Genomic DNA, 16,434 nt, shown 5'->3' with positions numbered 1-16,434 from the left:
AATTCTGTCAACTGGTAGTCGTTATCATCCATAATAACATGCTTAAATTTGAGTCATTTGTAAAGGATAGAAAAATTGGAACGTCAAAAGTGAGGGACAAAATTGAGAAAAACAATGTAAACAACCCAAAAAACAATAAACAATACATGTACAATCAATATTTAGTAAATGAACCCTTGCTCTCAATGACATCTGCACATCTTCAACCACAAAAACGAATTAGTTCTTGACAATTGTCGATACTAATTTTAGACGATTCTTCTTGAAGCTTCACCCACAAATCCTTCGTGTTAGTAGGATTTCTTTCCATAACTTTCACTCCTAGGGTCTTCGAAAGATTTTCTATTGGATTTAAGTCAGGACTTTGCGGTGGCCAATCCATAACCACGAAATCTTGCCCGCTAAATTAACTCATTCCCACTTTTGCCTTGTGACATCAAGCATTTTCTTGCATAAAGGTAGCCGTATCGAAACCGGAATTCTGTATGATTGGCACATGATATTGAACGATATAAAATATTATAGATCTGCGCGTTTACACGAGTTTGTAACCGGACGAGAGGCGTTGCACCTTGGCTAGAAAACATTCCAAATACCATGACGCTTCTAACCCAAACTTAACAATTTTCTTAATACGCTTTGCACTTAATCTTTCACCAATACGACTCTTTGGCTACAATCATTCCCAAATAAATTAAACTTGCTTTCATTACTGAAAAATACTTTTGCCTAATTTTCATATGTCCAAATTACATACCTGTTTGCAAACTCTAATCTCTATTTCTTATTCTTCAAACTAACAAGTAGTTTCTTCCCTGGGGTTCGATTAAACAGCCCTATTTCTTGCAGTTGTCTAGAAACAGTCTGTCTTGACATATTAACACATGAGGTATTATTCATAACCCATTTAATTTCTGTGCAAGACTTAAAACAGTCCTTTAATTTCATACGCTGCATTATTCGATCTTTTCTTGTCGAAGTTTTGCGGAGTTTGCCGATTTTAAAAGCACTATTTTGCCAGTATCATTGTAGGATTTAACAACCCTGACTACAACATTATTGGAACGTTTCACTTTCTCTGAAATCTCTCTAATGATGTGCTTTTCCTTGTGTAGCTTCACAATAGCTTGTCTCGCAGAGTAATCAAGTTTTTTGGCGTTTCGCCATGGTGACGACTGATGCAACGTTTACAAATGACTAAGTAAGACTTAGAGGAAATAAAAAAAAATGAATATAGCATACTGTTGACATTGTTTTTCTCAATTTTGTCCCTTACTTTTGGGCGGTCCTATTTTGAAATTAAATAAATGATTGTTATAATTTTTCTGTCCTTTGCAAATGATATATATAATGTATATGAGAGAGATTGGTAGTAGCAACTCCAAATGTTTTTCATAAGCTAAATTCAAATACTTCATTTTAACTGCTCGTGTGTACAGCTCGAATGCGAACTACTTTTGCTTGTATGCCATTAACACACACGAGAGCCATTGAACGCAATCATCGTTTACCAAGAAAAAAAAAAACAAAAAACGATATGCACTTAATCTGTAATGGATTAAAATAATCATGCGAAATTGAATAAGCTTGTACTGAACGACCTGGCGCTGCATGATCGCTGATAGATTCAGCTTTTATTTACGTTGGACAGCCTAAGACGCTAACACTATGTATAGTTCTATGTGGGCGCATAAAAGTCTGTTGGTGCCATTCGTTTTTGAGTCTAAAATAAAAAAAAAATGGCGGGTGGCTTTTAGAAAGTGATGTAGTCTGAATTTAATTGAGACAAAATAACATTTTGTAGTTAAATATTTTATAGTTAAATATTTTATAGTTAAATATTTTATAGTTAAATATTTTATAGTTAAATATTTTATAGTTAAATATTTTATAGTTAAATATTTTATAGTTAAATATTTTATAGTTAAATATTTTATAGTTAAATAGGGAATTTAGTACGGAATCGGTTACTGTATCTGAATCGTGAAAAATATTGGCATCGTCCCATCACTAGTAGATGGTATCTAAAAAAAAATTCTAAATGATTATCTAAAGGACAACTATAATTTACGATTATCAGCCTGCAACATTTTTGAGGTTGTCTCTCCGCAACTTCATTGGCTTAGAGATTATAGCCAGGTACATGACAATCAACGATCCATTCTCGATCATCAGTTCAACGGGAACCAGGCTATTTAGTGGTCTCGTATCTATTAAGCCGATGTACTCGTCCTGAATAGACCTAAGAGGCCAGCTCACACAAGCCTTACCTACCCTTTTTAAGGTGAAGTAAGTTTATTGCTTACTGCCTGAGGTGCCTCCATCTGGGGAATGCCAACGAGGTTTTCCAGACAATTTTCTAAAAGGTCAGTGCTCCTTCTTCGGGGGCACTGGATAAACCTTGGGAAGAAAGTAAATACAAGTTCGCGATATTTTCTAGGACGTTATTATTCAAGAAGGGCATCGTGATGCTGCCATTATTTTCAAAAGTGTAGTACTCGCTATTACTAAATGTCAATCATCCTTTATTCTTCAGGTTAAAGCGTGTGTTCAGTGATCTGAACGTCACCGTAACTATGCTGTGGATTAGATTTAATGAAATTTAAACCTTGTACAAATTTCCCAAGACCTGAAAATTTTTCGATGGGGCCCTGGACATCGCTAGAACCAATTAGTCTCGATAGAGGAGTTAGCAAACGAAACTTGTCAGGGGTTCTCTTAACAAACAGCTAGGCGCTTATGCGAAAGGCGACTTGTGTCGACACATTTGCGCCCTAGCTAGAACCAGAATCAGCAACAAATCCGGAAGATGCACATTTTTTTTTTTTTTCATATCATAGTGAAAACAGATGGAGGAACGGATTTGCCGGAAATCAAGAATGTCCTTGTGTTTTGTTCTACTCGGTGTTATCCAGGGGCAATAAATATAAGATTGCGGTATTACGTTTAAAAGGGATAGGTCTAGTATTGTAATTACGCGTTTTTAGTGCTCTAAAACAAAGAAATCATTAAGGCGGAGGCTAAAGAAAGAATTAAGGAGAACGACGGAAAATGGAGACGAGGAAAAGAGGAGGACAAAGAGAAATGGAGAGATAGAAATTGTAATATAAATGTTGCACGCATTTTAAACTTCTATTTAGTTGTATATACCCCTGTATAACACTGGGTAACTCTGCTAGTATATAAAGTATAGTTATCTATGCGTTTGTATGTTTGTACACCAAAAAGTTCGAAACTACAAAACAAATACCCAGATTTGTGTTCTAATTATTTTGGTGACGAATAGAGCGACTTCTTCAACCGGAGAACATCGCAATTTCACTTGCCTTTGCAAGCGCCGTTCTATTCCCACTATTTGTTTAAACGAGTTGAGCCTGCTCTCTGTCTGCCAAGACAGCAGTGAATCCGGCGAAACTTCTGAATATTTTCCTGTTGGTTTTAAAAAAGAGCTTTCTATTACCTATAAATCTAATATCAATTCTCCATTAATAAAAAATAAATTTCGATCCTTATAAGATTCTTTCGTGAGTTCTTAACTTCAGAAAGTCAGCATTTTTCTAAACCCACAAGTTTAATCAAGTTATCTTTATTTTAGCCGAAAATCTCACCTGAAACAAACAATGGCCGTTGTACATAATTTCCAAAATATTTTGAAGAATTCAGTTTGTTTAATTAACAAAAATATATCTAAAAACACACAATACCATTTTTTGTTCTGCTATGCAATTATACGTAGTGTTTTTTTCTCGTTCAACAGCCTAGACCTAGGGATGATGTCAACCTTAATGAAGGGCATGTTAATTGCTTTTCATTAGTTAAGTATAAGGGTTTTCATTTGTGATAGATTTAAAGCCCGAGTTTTCATCTGCGCTTCTGTTAAGATAAGCGTTTTAAAGTCAAAAATTTCTTTCGCAAATTCTGACGATCGTTGTAAGATTTTTCGAATTTTATTCCCTAGAACCTTAAAGCATAACGATTCCAAAAAGCAAACTGCATAAATCCAGGGAACTTTTAAAAATTACTTCGTACATGTTGTATTTGATGAAAGGGTTACAAATTTTTAAAGATTAAAACAACTTCTATTAGAAACACGTATAAAACAAGAAAATATAGGACACTATTTGGAAAAGCCAAATGTATCAGCTAGGTAGCACAATATTCTTTTCAATTCAAATTTCAATCGAATTGTATTTTAGCCTAATTGTTATGGAAGTAGGCGTTTCTTATTGCTCTATGTGTTTTGTGACCTGAATATTAGAAAATTATAGCCAGCCCTTCTACAATTTGAAAGAATGATTCTCCCTCTGATATTACGTAGTTTAATTAGATTTAAAACATAAGTACCACGCACACTCAATTAGAACCCATAAATTGAACAAATTTTGAATTATTATAGATCCTTATTTCTACTAACTAAATATACACTGTTTTAGCTCATACACTGTTGTGTAATCTATATCAACGCACACTTTTAGCGGTCCTGGATATGACCTTAAACTATCTCCAGTGGTGAGGCCCCAGCTTGCGGGCTTTGGGGAGTGTGGAGCCACCTTTTAATTGCCATTGCTCCCATGTTCACTCTGACCCGGAGTGGCAGTACCTCTTAGGGTCCCAACTATGGTTAAATAGAAACTGACTTGAAAACAACAAATATATTCTATTGAAAAATGTTTCTTCAAAATCTTTGAATTCGGGATTAAATAACCTGAAAAGGGTTGATATGCCGTAAAACAAAACCAACCAACCAACCAAACAACTAACACTTTTTAGCATGTCAGTAGTTTTATTGTTTTAATGTATTGGATCTATTTGAACTGTATAAAAGGTCAAAAACGTTATCATTATTTCAATCGTGCTATAATCGCGTTTTTTTCCATTGCAGGTTGAACCTTGTCGAAGTGATCCTAAATATCTACACATTTTATCTTGTAAGTATTTTTCTTCATCCATGCTACTTTGGATTTTGCAAGTAAATTCGATAGTGTTAACCTGGCGTGTCTGCCTTTACTTCCGGTTTGAAAGTAAAAACGAATTTCTATACCGAAACCAAGCATAACCATTTATAAGTAAACTTATATAAGGAATCTTATGGTTATATTAATTTTGTGTACTGTTCAGAATTCCCTCTATATTAAAAAAAATATATTATAATGCAATCCGAGCCGATGATTTTCGGGGTTTTGTAAAAACTTCTACTAAAATAAAAATAATTATGCAGTGTTTGATTGTCAATAATTGCGATACGATTTTTTTATGAGGATTGATAATTTTGATTATTCGGATAATTGTTCTAATCTGTGATATTTTTTCACAAAACTGAAAAAAGGTAGGGCTGTAGAAACAGCATTCTTTTCATTGTTTTGACTCTTGAGTATATATCCATTAATATCTTATGTTTTTATATACCGATGTGGTTCTCAGTTGATTGACTATGTATGATATATACTTGAGAGCCAACATAAACAGAATATTCTCTTGTCACAGCCCGAGTAATGAATAACGTCGACTGAAACTCTGTAAAAATAACTCTCAAGATAATTAAAATAATATAGAGTATGAAATGCTTATGCGTTAAACAAAAATCCTGTAAATATTGGTGCGGAACTATCACAGCGCATGGGACAGTTTCTTCTGGCATCGTCAATGATCTGTGCCATAACATTCAAGCAACTAAAAGCACAAATGAGCCTGACCGACTACAGTACATCAATTTGATCAGTGCTGCTAATAAAAAAAACCCTGCAAGCTGAGAGACCCCGGTATGTGAGAGCGCCTCTTATGCATGCTCTGAACGCAATCACAATCACTTGGCCGGAGACTGTTGGCAGTGACTCATATATATCATTTGATGAATCTCGCCAGTAAGGATGGAAGATTTCTGACGCAGTAAGACCTGTCAAATCGCGTCAGTATGTCAGACAGGAATGACGTTATTGTCATACAAGGTCGATTTTAAAATGTGAAAATCCAAGTTCCAGAAAAAGCATCCCCCTGATTCTGGTATAAAGAATTGCTTCAGTCTAGAAGAACCTCTTTCATCAAGCGAATACAGAAAAGATGCAATGCAGCAACAGAACATATACTACACTTTGCTCCTAGCTTAAAAGCTAAGAACGTTATCAAATCTTACAATAGTTGCAGATTGCCAATTTTACAGCAACTCAACAGTTTTCCGGTTTTAAATCTCAAATAAGATACAGTTGTAAGCGGATCATTTCATGCGTTTAATTGTATACAGCTGTTCATTTTATTGTGTAGTAGTTGTGATCGTTGTTAATATTAGTGCATAATCACAATATATCCGACGGGATTTGGCAAAGTCAAATTTAGACTCTTAACCTAACCCCGCCCTATATATACCTACAATTATATGAATGCAACTTTATGTGAGTTCGTTCTTTTTAGACTCCGAAACGGCTGCACAGATTTTCTTTAAAATTTACAAAACTTTAGTATATAAGTCTGGGAGTGATCTTAGTAAAATTTTGTCTCAGAATATCAATAATCGAAACCGTTATCTTAATTTATGTATCATCGGTAAACCTATTTTTCCGTGTCGCTTAGCAACAATGATAGAACAACGGGCCGTGAAAATTCTACTGTGGATAAATTGATAGCGTGTTTTTGTTTTTTCATTATTTATTTATTTATTTTTTTGCATAATATAATCTGTAGGTTCAAACTCCGCATTTAAATTTCTTAATTTTTTCACTAACTTCAAAGAATTTACTAAGGCTTGAAAATTTAGGTGTTTTTTTTTTAATTTTATCTTTTTTAATTTTGCATGACGTGGTCTGTAAATTCAAAGCCCGAACATAAATTAATGTTTTTTTTTTTTGTTTTTCGTTGACTGGAAAGTTTATATATATAAAAGGAACTTTGTGTCTGTGAGTGTTCGTTCCCCATGCACCCGAAAACGGCTGGGCCGATTTCTATGAAATTTTACACGAAAGTACTTTATGTGCCTGGCAATGTTCTTAGATAAGTTTTGTATCGGAATGTTTTCGATTGGTGTCAATAATAGACAATTGAAATAATCCGATGAAACACAGGTAATAAACACCTTACACAGTGCATATGAAAAATTTAATTACCACACAAGTTGAAAAGTCCAACATATAAAATCAACAGTAAGTTCTTTGCTCTGGCAAGGGCGTGTTAAATGTTTCCTTAAGTACAATTGAACCATGATACTTGACATTTTCATTTTAAACTTAAATTCAAGTCATTATCACCGCTCAACCAGTAAGGCCAGGCATATAAAATTTGCAATAAGTTATTTGATATGACAGGGGCGCCTTCGAAGTGAATGTTTGTTTCGAGCACAATTGAAGTATAATACTTGGTTTTTGCATTTTAAATTTTAATTCAAGCCAGTGTATATAAACAATTTTATAAAAATACACAGTAGGTTCTCTAAAGTGCAATGTAGACTACAATATATTGGGGAAATAAATCACTGCGAGAAGCGTGTGAAACTTATCTCAGGTGAACCGCGCTGGGTTCTCAATTTCAGCGTAGCTCGACTGTTTCTACACTGAAGCGAGTTAGGGGCTCAAAACTTGCATATACATAGATTACTGATTTAGAAAATAATAAAAAATAAAAATATTTGTTTACGTTCAAATAAAAACATGGGCGATTTCCTAAGAAACAGGATCTTTCAGATGAAGACGCTAAGTTAACCGTACTATCGTATAAAAAATTAACAAATCTCCGTGTGTGTGTATATACTTTTATGTAAATATGTGTGTGTATGCGTGTGTGTATATATGTGTGTATACATTTATGTGTATGTGTGTGTATACATTTATGTGTATGTGTGTGTATACATTTATGTGTATGTGTGTGTATACATTTATGTGTATGTGTGTGTATACATTTATGTGTATGTGTGTGTATACATTTATGTGTATGTGTGTGTATACATTTATGTGTGTGTGTGTGTATACATTTATGTGTGTGTATACATTTATGTGTATGTGTGTGTATACATTTATGTATATGTGTGTATACATTTATGTATATGTGTGTATACATTTATGTATATGTGTGTATACATTTATGTATATGTGTGTATACATTTATGTATATGTGTTTGCATACATTTATGTATATGTGTGTGCATACATTTATGTATATGTGTGTGCATACATTTATGTATATGTGTGTGCATACATTTATGTATATGTGTGTGCATACATTTATGTATATGTGTGTATACATTTATGTATATGTGTGTGCATACAATTATGTATATGTGTGTGTATACATTTATGTATGTGTGTGTATACATTTATGTATATGTGTGTGTATACATTTATGTATATGTGTGTGTATACATTTATGTATATGTGTGTGTATACATTTATGTATATGTGTGTGTATACATTTATGTATATGTGTGTGTATACATTTATGTATATGTGTGTGTATACATTTATGTATGTGTGTGTATACACTTATGTATATGTGTGTGTATACACTTATGTATATGTGTGTGTATACACTTATGTATATGTGTGTGTATACACTTATGTATATGTGTGTATACACTTATGTATATGTGTGTATACACTTATGTATATGTGTGTGTATACACTTATGTATATGTGTGTGTATACACTTATGTATATGTGTGTGTATACACTTATGTATATGTGTGTGTATACATTTATGTATATGTGTGTGTACACACTTATGTATATGTGTGTGTGTATACATTTATGTATATGTGTGTGTGTATACATTTATGTATATGTGTGTGTGTATACATTTATGTATATGTGTGTGTGTATACATTTATGTATGTGTGTGTATACATTTATGTATGTGTGTATACATTTATGTATGTGTGTGTATACATTTATGTATGTGTGTGTATACATTTATGTGTGTGTGTGTATACATTTATGTATGTGTGTGTACATTTATGTGTGTGTGTGTGTACATTTATGTGTGTGTGTGTGTACATTTATGTATATGTGTGTGTGTACATTTATGTATATGTGTGTGTGTATATACATTTATGTATATATGTGTGTGTATATACATTTATGTATATGTGTGTGTGTATATACATTTATGTATATGTGTGTGTGTGTATATACATTTATGTATATGTGTGTGTGTGTATATACATTTATGTATATGTGTGTGTGTGTGTGTACATTTATGTATATGTGTGTGTGTGTACATTTATGTATATGTGTGTGTGTATACATTTATGTATATGTGTGTGTGTGTATACATTTATGTATATGTGTGTGTGTGTATACATTTATGTATATGTGTGTGTGTGTATACATTTATGTATATGTGTGTGTGTGTATACATTTATGTATATGTGTGTGTGTATACATTTATGTATATGTGTGTGTGTATACATTTATGTATATGTGTGTGTGTGTATACATTTATGTATATGTGTGTGTGTGTATACATTTATGTATATGTGTGTGTGTGTATACATTTATGTATATGTGTGTGTGTGTATACATTTATGTATATGTGTGTGTGTGTATACATTTATGTATATGTGTGTGTGTGTATACATTTATGTATATGTGTGTGTGTGTATACATTTATGTATATGTGTGTGTGTGTATACATTTATGTATATGTGTGTGTGTGTATATACATTTATGTATATGTGTGTGTATATACATTTATGTATATGTGTGTGTATATACATTTATGTATATGTGTGTGTATATACATTTATGTATATGTGTGTGTATATACATTTATGTATATGTGTGTGTGTGTATATGCATTTATGTATATGTGTGTGTGTGTATATACATTTATGTATATGTGTGTGTGTGTATATACATTTATGTATATGTGTGTGTGTGTATATACATTTATGTATATGTGTGTGTGTGTATATACATTTATGTATATGTGTGTGTGTGTATATACATTTATGTATATGTGTGTGTGTGTATATACATTTATGTATATGTGTGTGTGTGTATATACATTTATGTATATGTGTGTGTGTGTATATACATTTATGTATATGTGTGTGTGTGTATATACATTTATGTATATGTGTGTGTATATACATTTATGTATATGTGTGTGTATATACATTTATGTATATGTGTGTGTATATACATTTATATGTGTGTATATACATTTATGTATTTATGTATATATAGGTGTACATGTGTGTGTATATTTATGTGTGCGTGTATATATACATTTATGCATATATAGGTGTATGTGTGTGTATATATACATTTGTGTGTGTGTGTGTATATATATATATAGGTGTGTATATATATATATATATATATAGAGAGAGAGAGATGTGTGTGAGTGTATATATACGTTTATGTATATATAGGTGTACATGTGTGTACACTAACACACACATGTATATCTATATCTATGTATATACCCATATTTTTAAAAATATAATAGTATTTTGATATAATTATATTTTAAAAACGATAAATATGCATCTCCCTATTTTGGGGTACCAAATTGGTGAAAGGGAAAATTAATCCCAACTCTCATTTAGGTACAAATGCACTTTCGTATGAATTGAATTTATTAAAAAAGTATCGCAAACAAAAATAGACATAGTATGTATGTATGTATGTATGTATGTATTTTCCGTCCATCAAGAATGAAGAAAAATCATTCTTTGCGAGTATTCACACTTATATTATTCATAAACCTATGTCAATAATTTCCCTTTTCATACATAAATTATCATTTCTCTTGACCTTAAAAAATAGCACCAGCCGTTATATTTATTTATTTTGTTATAAAACCTTATTTACCGGAAGAAATTGTTTTGCTTATTTTTCGTTTTTGTATCGTTTCCTCATGCCGATATTAAATCGATTTCAAACCGATATTAACTAAATTATTACCACGGTTTGCACCTGCTATTCATCTAGATGCATAACTTAAATATTATTGTAAAACCGTATAATTACTTTAATTTATTTTTTATATATGAATTATATTTGATGACCTTAAAAAAACAGCAATCGTGGACTTTTTCTTTAGAATAGAATTTTTCAGGCGCCATGGGTTTTCTGACTTGCAAACCATTTGCTCTTCTCTATACACCACTTTGAATCCTCTCGCCTGATAACTACGAATTTTTTTACTCACTAAACTTTTCATGAATGGTGCATATATATATATATATATATATATATATATATATATATATATATATATATATATATATATATATCTACGAATTATATACACTATTCGTAGACTAGTCATCCATATGCAGTTTTGTATCACAGCTCATCAGTGCAGCAAAACAAGCAACTACCTTAAGCTAAAATCGAAACTCGCCCGCCCAAACGACATTCAGCTGCTGCTAAGTCAATTATGAATTAACAATATATTTGCGTGTGTGCAAATGATTTGGATCATCGTTTAGTGACCAGTTTTAGAAAGAAAACAAAAAAAAAACAAAAAAACATCTGCGTTGATTATTTTTGGTGTCTGTAGAATTTCTAATAGGCTAAAAAGAGTTAGAAAACACAAAAACAAATAGACAGAAATGTATACCCATGCTTTTTATATTTGCGTGTAAGTTTTCATTTAATTTTTTTTCACTTTCCATAGCGACGCTGGGCCATGGGAGATAATGCAGTTCCTTTTATTGTAAAGTTATCCCCCTTGATTAATTAGAATTATCTCCCTTGAAAATTCTAAAAACTCGTTGTTTTAGAATGACTTCCCTTAGTTGTTATCAAATTATGTATGATTTAAAATGAACCGTTGCAATTTATTTGTTTTTGGTCGAGTTAGAAAGACTCGAAGTTTGCAGCAAAGGGTGTTCAAGATGTCTTGTTTAGGTTAAAAATAAGTAATAAAATAACCGTTACAGAAAATAAGAAATTGTACTAATTTTAATTTTAATTTCTTTTACAAAAATATGTATATAAATAGGTGTCTTTTAATATAAAGAAAGAATTTTGTTTTTTAAAATTTGTTTTGTTTTTGGAAAATACTACTAAAAAAAGGTGGTTCCTTGAGTCTGAGTGATAACAACTCTCTTTAGAGTTCCAGTGCACCTGCACCACAATTCCGTATGTTTAAGAAATGCTGTTTCATTTCAATTTATATGCGGTACGACGTCAGCTTAATTTAGCTGTATTGAGTGGCTTACGGACCCAAGGGTTTTTCTTGATACTCGAGCTACATTCATCAGCTTATTACAATCATGGTTTGATTTGATGATTAATAAAAAGAAATTTTTAACACTGCCCGAAGTTAAAAGCCACACTATAAAGGTTGATGCGTATTTTTATAAAGTGTTGGTGCAACATAGACTTTATATCAGGGTTTTTGGAGTCGGGGAGGGGGGGTAAGAAAAAGTCGGAGGAATAAAAATTGGAGTTGAATTTTCTTTGTATATCTCCGGAGAATTAACACACAGTCTTAATATTGGAAGACTTCATAATAAGGAATACGAAGTCGAAATTTTCTGAATCCTAAGAATCAGAAAGGAAGTCGGATCTGACACCTTCCTACTTCGGAACACTGGTTTACATAATCACAGTAATTGTTAATTTTATGCTTTCATTTCCACGTCCGATTGCTAATCTAGGCACAGTAAAGTTATTCTCTTTTGTGAGAGTGGTCCCTTTGGGTCAGCGTTGAAAGAAGTCAGATCTTGAATCTCATGAATATACATGGCCTCGTCTCTTTTTTATTTTTTTAAGATATCACGAGCGTCTGACTTGCTTTTATCTATTTTTGCTCCCGGTTAAATGAACTGGAACGACTGATAAGTTTTTAGTTTTTCTCCTACAGACGAACACCAACAATGGGACGACTGTAATTTATTGTGTGCCTCATGCGATTTACTTACCTTTGTTACAATTACCACGATTTTATTATTTTTAGACGTTTATTATCTGTACAGTTCAACTCTTATCTTACATTTTTGATGTGTTTTTGAAAGCGTATATTCATTTAGCACGCCATTTTTGTTGTTGCCACTTTTTACGGAGGCGTGCACACAAAACAAACAGATTAACAAGATCCACTTGTCTTTCCCAACCTTGTTGGCATCCGTCGGTCTCAGAAGATTTGCGTCTTCGATTAGCACATTCGCGTATTACAGCGTCTGGATCGACAGGCTCGGTTGCAGATCCCATAGATGTAGATGTCTGGTTGTGAGAGCTCTGATACAACCATCTACCGTCTGTGTTCTCTCCACTTCCTATACTGCATGTTTTCTCCGCTTCCTCACTCATCTCAGCTCATTCTTTTACAGCCCTTAGCGGTTGCGGTGTACATTCTAACTAGCCTGATCTAACAGTGGATATACAATATTTTAATTATTCACTTCAAGGTTCATTCTGACGATATTGCTCTGAAAGTCATTTGAAAGCAGTTTTCTCAGACGCCAACGTTTTTTCTTCACTTTTAAGTCCAGTTTTATTGAGTATTTAAAAAATCTTTGTCCGTCATCATTTATTTATGAATTTTGTTTCCTTTTTTTTTTCTTTTCATATACTCACAGAACAAGGTGAAAAGTCGACACACAGTCCCTCTTGCATTCACAGTGACGGTGATGACTTTCTGGAAGACAGTTCTCTATTTCCTTATGTTCGCTGAACCATGCGGTGACACTTTATACCGACAGGGAAACTCCGCACTTGCCGAGTTCTTTCTGGTCATCATCCCAAATGGTGTTTGGATCGTACTTCCGCTCCTAGTCCTCGTCTACCTGTGGAACCGGATTACCCCGAACGAGAAAATCGTCGATTAAGCGATCACACATACATACACATATACAGACGCACGTGCGCGTACGCACACACATAGACGCACAAAACATGTACTTACATGCATACAAACACGAACACACAATACCTTAAAAATCACAAATACAAATATTTATATATAAGTGTATTTCTAAACGGATAAGTTAATCAGCGTTCAAAATGCATCATTCATGCATAATTTTATTTTCGATTAATATACTTATTCTAAGGTAAAGTGTAAAAGATATTTTAAATAAATGCGATTTAAATTCTTAAGGATAATGAATACGTTTTATATATCATACACTTCGAGCTGGTATAGGCTAGTTTTCAGTTAGAAAAATCCACCATTCGAAAAAAAAAAAAAAAAAAAAAAAATTAGCAAAAAAAAAAAAAAAAAATTCTAAGAAACCTTTACTTGGATTGTTCAATAGAAAACTGGATCATTAGCTGTTTAGCATGAGACTTCTTTTTATATTAAAAAAACAAAAAAAAACAAAACATGAGAATTGTTTAATTTATGGTTCTGCTGTGGAGAATATCACTTCCCCAATGAAATACAGGCACACTCCAGTTACTGTTTCACTAAGATATAAATAAAAAAAACATAGTAATAATATATATTACTAATACATACATGCATAATATATATATATATATATACATATATATATATATATATAATGTATGTATTAGTAATACTATATCTGTTTGTTTTACATAATCATTTATATGTTGCTACATATTCATGAGCATGTTTCGATCAGCAGTTACGGGTAACTAGAGACCTCTTCAGGCGATATTGTCCGTAATGAAAATATATAGTGGCATATAAATGTTTATATTAAACACAAAAGTATATCTTGCCTTACTTCCGCATTGAACAGTCTTGTATTAACGTTATAAAAATTAATTCTACTGCTTCATCTCTGGAACACATTTACCTGGAACAATATATAATTCAATAATGTAAGAAATTTTTTATATGCTATAATGAACGAGAAATCTAAAACCGTCTCTATATTTTTTTTTAATTGACCTCTGTTTTAACCTAATCTATATTTCGGATTTTAATTGGTCTCTTTCAAATTTCATCCTCCACTGTGAGCAATTTTGTCCTTTAATTTTATTTGGAATTTGTCCATTTTGAAAGGCATATTATAATATTGAAGTCCTAATATTTTTAAACAATTATTTTTTTATAACATATGAACGACATATTCTTATCTAAAAATCACTTCGTATGAATCAGATGATCCTAATGGTAGCATTGGTTTTCCCCGATATCTTTCTAGTTAAAATTATTATATTTTTTGTTTTTTAGATATACATTGCATACTTACAGGAAGAACTACGTGACGTTTACCAACATCCTAAGTGAACGCGTTTCTGTAGAACGAAATAGATTCGAACATGTTACTCCCAGATCGAGAGTTCGTGTCGCTACCAACTTAGTCACCGTCACTTTTACGTTCATAGAATTATAAGTGTAAGGCAGCGACTAGAGAGGAGTTACTATTTCTGAAATGTTACTTTGGCTTTAATAATAAAAAACCAAGTAATAATTAAATGAAAACATTGATTTATAATCAATAGCAAGCTATTTTTCATGGGCAGAAAACGTGGGGGGAGCGAGCATTTTGTCATTTATTGATTTTATAATTGTGAACGCATGTGTTTTGGTATTTCGAAATTATCCCTGATTTTTTTTTATGATTAAACCAAATAAAGACATTTGCTTGATTGCAAAGATTAATATTACATACACATAGGTATGATTAGGAAGGGAATTCGTCTCTTAGTGGCCGCAATAGACATAGATGCTTGTACAATACTTGCTGACATTCATATAAAATTGTTGGTATCACATTTTTATGAGAAAAAAAAGAACAAAGAAACAATCCAAAATCTCTTTAAAATGAAAGAGAATGACATACGTTTTGTTGAAATAAACATGCAAACAAATATACACAAACGACATTTTGTGAAATATACAATATAAACTGATGATACTTTATAAATTACATTCACAATTGACTCAAAAGACAAACATAAGCTGGTGATATATGCATACAGATACATACATTTATCCATGTATACATACAAGTACATATGCATACATATACACACATACATATATAAATAATACACACATATATCTACATATATATGTAAAAAAATGACCAAATATAAAATAAAACTAACAAAACTGTAAGAAAAAAAAAACAGGTCTATGAAAATGACATTTGCTCATTAAATTCATAAAATATATAATTGTCATTTCCTCTCATTGTACATAAAATATCATAAACTTTTTGTTTCTGAGCGAATGTTGAATAAAAGCGCACCCGATGTAAAAACGATGCATTCATGTCCATCCAGATGAGTACGACTTGCATATCAGCTTTATGCATTTCTACCCATATTTCATTTTGTAAAATCATCGATCAATAAAATTGGTATTACATTTTCAATTTGGTTTAGTTTTATCTTTTTTCTAAATTATATAAACAATTCTATTCTGATCTTTAAGTTTGTGATAGTCCTGACTCTTCTATCCAGTGATTCTTGCAGCTATACATGAGTTTGTGACGTCATATGACATCACACAAACGTCACATCTTTGCATACTCACGTCAGCAAGATGCAGCTCTTTTTTATACATTATACGACA

At 32.1% G+C, this 16,434-nt stretch overlaps 1 protein-coding gene across 1 annotated transcript in view; it reads left to right on the top strand.

The window, feature by feature from the left end:
• LOC145257940 (uncharacterized) overlaps positions 1-16,234 on the top strand; it is a 55,579-nt gene extending 39,345 nt beyond the window's left edge. The window contains exons 3-4 of the mRNA XM_080115699.1: positions 4,883-4,928; positions 13,517-16,234. Of these exons, the coding sequence (XP_079971825.1) occupies positions 4,883-4,928; positions 13,517-13,765 (295 nt within the window). The 3' untranslated portion in view covers positions 13,766-16,234. The remainder of the gene's footprint in view (positions 1-4,882; positions 4,929-13,516) is intronic.
• The last annotated feature ends 200 nt before the right edge of the window (positions 16,235-16,434 follow it).

The sequence above is a fragment of the Euprymna scolopes genome, chromosome 3 (assembly GCF_053919585.1).
Source record: "Euprymna scolopes isolate OS-2025 chromosome 3, ASM5391958v1, whole genome shotgun sequence".
NCBI classification, from domain to species: Eukaryota; Metazoa; Mollusca; class Cephalopoda; order Sepiida; family Sepiolidae; genus Euprymna; species Euprymna scolopes.
Note: the sequence above shows the minus strand (reverse complement) of the source record. Positions and strands in the feature narration are given on the sequence as shown.